General features: G+C 35.5%; 1 protein-coding gene across 1 annotated transcript; it reads left to right on the top strand.

Moving 5' to 3' along the window:
* Nucleotides 1-617: 617 nt before the first annotated feature.
* Nucleotides 618-4,791, top strand: LOC108554557 (uncharacterized). Its single transcript, XM_017909867.1, has 6 exons — nucleotides 618-911; nucleotides 980-1,386; nucleotides 4,144-4,243; nucleotides 4,307-4,408; nucleotides 4,487-4,642; nucleotides 4,726-4,791. The coding sequence occupies exons 1-6, from the start codon at nucleotides 618-620 to the stop codon at nucleotides 4,789-4,791; spliced, it is 1,125 nt and encodes a 374-aa protein (XP_017765356.1).
* The last annotated feature ends 1,804 nt before the right edge of the window (nucleotides 4,792-6,595 follow it).

The raw sequence follows: 6,595 nt of genomic DNA, 5'->3' as shown, positions 1-6,595 counted from the left end.
CTCGCGGCATCGAGAACAGAGTTAGGTATAATATTTTAAATAATTTTTCTTTAAACGAAGCCACATAGATAAATATTTTTTCGAAGTCCTCGCCTAATTTCATCACGTAAAATCGTTCACTTTCATTTTATATCGCCAATGACAGGACAACACGTAGAGAGAATCACGATCTGCCTTTCAAACGTACCCCAAGGAAGCACTTTAATAACTGACTGACTGTACATCGCAATAAACACATACAATGCTTTCTTTCAGAACAAACGTTGCTATGTTACCATAATAAGTAGTAGCCCTACTGCGTGGTAACTTCCCTCTACACCTGTCTATACACCGATGTATAATGCAGCCAAATAATTATCATAGCACGAGTCAGTTAATAGCACAGGAAACACTTCCATAGAAATCGTTAACCGATACGTCGTTTGGTGATGTACTGTGTATCATTTATTAAATACTCGTTACGAACAAGATACTCTTATATAAGCGACGTCTACGTACATTCAGCTGTATTCGAAGCAATGTAATATTACTGTGACACCCAACAATCAGCGCCTATCCTTCTATTACACCTATCAGATACTTCGTTCGATTCACCAGCCAAACAATTTACAAAGATTATGTCGAAGCAACTAACGCTAGAAAGAGTCATTAACATTATTTGGCTGAGCGTAGCCCTGACTTTCTGTTGGCCACTTCCTGCCAACAGCAGCAAAATCAAAACCTTGGGATACAAACTTCTACAGATCGTTAGTATCATCAGTGCTAGCTTGTTACTTCTGCCTCTGTTGTACTCGGCATATGTGCACACAAACAACGTCATCATCGCTTTTAAATGTTTTTGCCTGGGATCAGTTTTGATCCAATTCATTATTCAGACCATTATATGCTTAATCAACTACGATTCCATACAAGTAAGTTCTCCTTCGTTCTATCTCTGCATTCGACATAAGAAGGTATGATCATTAATTAAAGGTTACAGTATATAGTCGAGGAAATGATGATCAATGTTAAAGAGGCTAAGCAGTACGAAAGGGCGATCTTCTACAAGTATATTAAGAAGTATTACACCTTCTACGGTAGTTCGATGGTGTGTATGTACCTGACCGCAACTACTTTCTCGGCAGGACCTATGTTCCTGCCCAACTCTTTCCCATCAGAAGCGGAATATTCGTTTCGCGTTGATTACACGCCAGTGAGAGTAATATTGTACATGCATCAGCTTATCCTAAGTTACCAGTGTGCCGCGCATATGTGCATAAGCTTGTTTGGAGCGCTTCTTTTCTGGTACACGTCAGCGAAATTCGAGTGTCTGGCTATAGAGTTACAGAAGATCACAAACGTTCGCATGCTCGTCGTTTGTCTTAACAAACAAATACGTTTGAGAAGGTAAACATGAATCTGTGTCTTCACTGAAGGAACAATGAGCTACACTATCTTGATGTTTCATATTGTGGAAGCGGATTTGGTTGTTGATATATATCTATTTATTTATTTGAGAATACATTAACAGTGATAGAGTATGCGAGTATCGGTATAGATACGAATTATTACAACTTATCACAACGCTCCACCTACACCTCTGCAGCAACTCTCCTCCTACAACTCACAAATAGCAGAAACAACAACTCTGGCAACTAACAACTCTTCTATTACAACTCCCTAATCGACAACTCTCTTATTGCAATTCTGACTTAGACCGACCATGCCCTTTTATATTCTTCTTTCCAACATGCACAGCTTGCACGCGTTTTCCAATGCCTCCCCAACATGACCAAATATGTACCTCGGTAACTTTCGTAAAGCTGCGTGTACATGCAGTGCAAAACTTGCGATACTACAATATAGTATGCTCTATGCGGACTTCCACGTTGTTTAGGATTTAATATTTTACACTGTCCCATCACGAGTCAGAAATTAGGCCTAGAAGATCCTAAATGCTGACTCATTTTACATCCGGTACTTTCTATTTTTATTTCTTTATTGTACATTTTTGCAATACTCCTTTTATATCCCCGGGCTAGCTTAACTTTAGAGAATCAGGTAACAGCATTAAGATTTGGCTGACAATAGACCCGTAAAAGACAAGACCAAGCCATGTACGTTGCTTACGACTATCGAAGAAACTAATTAAAGGTAACTTCACTGTAGTCACCTCTCAATAAGGGTCTCGAACGTACGATTGACCCCCTAACCTCTCTCTACAGGTGAGGTTTCCTCTATCAGCGACGAAGTCGTGAAGGACGTTTGTCCCTTCTTTGGGAAGACTGATTCGTCCCAAGGTGAAGGACCCATCACCTTGGTCCGAAAAACTGTCGATCAGAAAAACACTTCTCCTTTAACAATTGGTAATCACTTTTTGGCTCCGAAAGATCGTCAATTGTTGAGAATTATCAAAAGCGAACACATCGCTCCAAACAAATCATTATTGTATTTCATTCAGGGAATGAGCCACGTCGCTTCCAAATCAATCTGTTCACGGTTCAGTGGTTATTGGCTATATAATCGACACAGGCACAGTCACATCGAGGCTTCTGTAACACGGTCCAATCATTGGAACATTCAATCTGAATTCTACCCAATCGTTGGTAATTTCGAGTCGGATTCTTTACACACGTTGGTCTTACAACCTCACTCCCATGCACCCTACATTGGTCTTCGCATATACGGATTAGGCCGATAACACGTACATATGAATGGATTTGTTTATATCATTCGTTCATCTCAAGAAATGGCATGTGCACGTTGAATTCAAGTTGTTTAAAATGACGTGATGAAAAGTGAATTTACGAAAGTGGATTTACGAGTGAATTACGAATATTGGAACAAAGTCATAATAATAAAGAGAATATAAAATTTGATTTTTAATCGCACCATTCCTAAATTACTCAAAAAACACTGAGAAATAATAGAGTTCGCTACTATTTTGCTGCATACACTATTTAGAGTACGCATGCAAGTCCTGGAGCCCAAGCCAATCATACCTATTCCTCGCATCATATTGCTACAATGTAAATAAAATGTTCCTGTAAATGAGTATTCATTGAACTCTGTTTGAAACGTGCAACAATGACAGGCAAAAGAAAGTTCATTGTTGTTGCTTCATAGAGCACATAGCTTAACATTATGCAGAACACGGATTTGGAAAGTGGTCGGGAACTTTTTGACTGAAAAGGAGTACCCTAAACAGCTAGTTTACAATAAGTGACAACTTATCTTAATTTTGGACGATGGTAAGTTGTAAATTGAAACTTTTGAAATCGAGAAACTGCAATTCAATGGATAACCGTTCAGTAAATGATTGGAAATGATAATGCGACGGAAATTCTTCTAGTAAAAAAATATCCACAACACTGACAGGGAAAATAGAAACATTTTTCGCTACAATATTCATTAAGATACATTAATCTAATCAGTGAAAATATTGTCATGTACGCCTAATTCTGTTTTTACACGATTTTGATTTAACTCGAATTAGGAAAAAAATTTAATTCTCTTTTTACACGACTTATTTTGATTTAACACGATCGACCCATATTCTAAGAAGAAAATTTTGCTTCACTTTTATTTTTATAACTGCGACATTGGCGACGAGGAATTAATTTTGCGTAAAAGTCAATAAATGGTAAATTATAGTTTTAAAACCTTTGTTTTATTAACCCCTTAGCCTACAATATGTGACAACATAATTAAAATATAAGTGACAACGAATAAAATCTTTGTATGTGTAACTCATATTATCTTGCCTAATTATTGTGTTCATGAATTAGCGACATGTTTTTTTTTCCTTTTCAAATGATAATTTACTTTATATGATACATGTGCAATCTTTATTAAGTATCATGTTTAAGATCCTAACATGAAAACTCATGATTTATTGAATTATTTTTTCTGATTTCTTGGGACTGGTATCAATCTTCCATTTTTCCATAGATGCAATTATTTTTTTACACGAATTTTTTTTATACGTATTCTTCGGGAACGTATCTATCGCGTAAGAAGAGAATTAGGGGTGTATTGCTATATTCGTCTGCAAAGCACTGAAATACATTCAATATCATGCATAATGGAATTGAAAAAACTGTTCATGTCGTTAACCTCTGTATTAACTGACACATTTCATTCATGAGTGTTATTTTTCCCCAGATACGCGGAAGAGATCATCAAGAATTTTCGATTCATCATAATCTATGCCATAGCAATAAGCACATTTGCCCTGACTCTATGTGCTCTAATAATGCTCATGGTAAGTGACTTTTATCAAGTTTTGTATGTAGTATATTAAACTAAAGATGCTATTTGTAATCAGAATGTATCAGTAATCGTGAAGCTACAATTCATAATTTCATGTGTAACTGTACTCACGGAAATTTACGTGTACGCTTGGTCAGCTAATCACATGATGGATCTGGTAAATCATGTTCTACTGCTTCTATGAAATTGGTCCTCTCGATTTTCTTAAGTATGGTTAATCTTCTATTATTCTTAGAGCACATACGTTTCACAAAGTGCATACGAATTAAGATGGTTCGATCTGACACTGGAAATGCAAAAGGATTTACTGATTGTATTAGCATACCAGAAACCAGTCGTTTTCTCTGTCCCGTGCATATTGCCTGAACTTTCTTTGCGTTACTATTGCTCGGTAAGGTGAACGTTTGATTGTTAATCTCGACAAATAAATTAACGAGATGTGGTATATCAGTAATGAACATGATAATGTTTTAGTATCTGTCCAATGCCTTCTCTATCATCACCGCTGCACGTGTTTTGCTAGGAAAGAATTCTTCATGAATGCATTTTAATCACATTCGAAATAATACTTATTCATATTATTGAATATAATAATGCTTATTATAATGCTTACTCGTTACAGTTACAACCTGTAACGAAGCATTCTGTGTGACAAATGTGTTTAAAGTTTGGTTACAATATAACACTTCTGGCGAAATATCAATGTTGTTAGTGAAAAGAAATAAATGTTGAAACAATGACATTTCGTATAATTAAAAATCTATCAAATATTATTTATTAATTTTTATATTTCACAGATATATTGTGTAGCGACCATCATTCTCGCCCTCGCCACTAGATGAATTCCGCCTTCTAGGGCTTTCCCGCAAGTCCTCGGGAAACTCCCAGTTTCCTATATATATAACTTCCCGTCTTTCCAATAGCATCCTCAGTCTCTAAGGCAAGGGCCTGCTAAGCAAGCCTTACTGATGAGTCCGCTAGCCGGCCCGGGACGAAACGCATCCCTTCCTTAGATACGCCAACCGCGGGGATACATGCGACGAACCGACTTCAAACTATGGTGGGGGACGTAAAGTACGTTTATATATATATATTGTCGGTTGCTAATAGTACGTTAATAATGATATGAAGGCGAAAATAAAAATTCGAAACTGAGTCTACTTGAGAAGAGGATATTCGCCAGTTATCAATTTAATCATTTACACTGTAACGTTTATTTGGAACGAATAATTTATTAAAAATACCTTCTCCGATACATTGTCTTTCTAGTAATAACTTCTTTATGCGAGTAAATGGATAAACTAATAAGAAGATTTATTTAACACAATAACAACATAATATAAATTATTACTAAATCTCGTAAATTAAATTCGCTTTTAACTGCGATATAATCTCTCGACGACTCTTTCACACACAACGTCTATCACCTACTGATTGTTTTTCGCGACTATCTGTCATACTCGTCACACACACATCCTTCCACGCAAACATTCCTCACACTCAAACCACACATTCTATGACAACCACTACCACACTTTAAACAGGTGGACAATTACAAATAGTATAATTCTGTATGAAATTTTAATTTCCTTCCTGTTATTAAATATGTTTGTTGCTATATACGACGAAACATTTTTACTCGTACAACGAAAGCATTATCTATTCGTATTAGCATAATTATTTGATAAACAATTTTTTAAGTTGATTTAATCGTATACTTATATCGTCGATAATTCTCCATCAAAGTAAACTACATTCTAATAGATTTATTGCATCCCTCAATAGGCTACGAGAAGTACCAACATATATGATGTCGAAGGTTTCACAATCTACAAACATAGAGAACCAAATCATTTTTATATTAATTTGAATAATAAAATATGCTAAAATATACTAAAGTTGCTCGTGCGCTAAACAGTGATGTCCTCGTTAATCATTTTTCAGAGTACCTACAGAATAAGGCCTTATAAATGTATTCATGGCTGCAATTCGTGTTATCTCCTACCTTCAGCTTCAATAGATCTTGAATAACCTACCAAAGTTTATCGTGATATGAAAAGAATCGATTTCAGAAACATAAACGATAGCTTTCGAAAACTCGTTTATTAATCCTAACTAGTAAACCTTCTTTGAAATAACTTTAAAATAAATTTAATAGTTATGGAATATCAAGTTTAAAATGACACTTATTTTATGCTAATATGCTACATGATATCATCGTAATCAATGGCGAATTTTGTGGTGGATAATGAAAACTTGACGGTGTCACTTATTAAACTATTTAATAAGAATATTAATTTTTACAAGGATTCTCACAACAGTTCTAGATTATTATTCATCGCAC

Source organism: Eufriesea mexicana, unplaced genomic scaffold, assembly GCF_001483705.2.
Source record: "Eufriesea mexicana isolate 0111107269 unplaced genomic scaffold, ASM148370v2 scaffold35432, whole genome shotgun sequence".
Taxonomy (NCBI): domain Eukaryota; kingdom Metazoa; phylum Arthropoda; class Insecta; order Hymenoptera; family Apidae; genus Eufriesea; species Eufriesea mexicana.
Note: the sequence above shows the minus strand (reverse complement) of the source record. Positions and strands in the feature narration are given on the sequence as shown.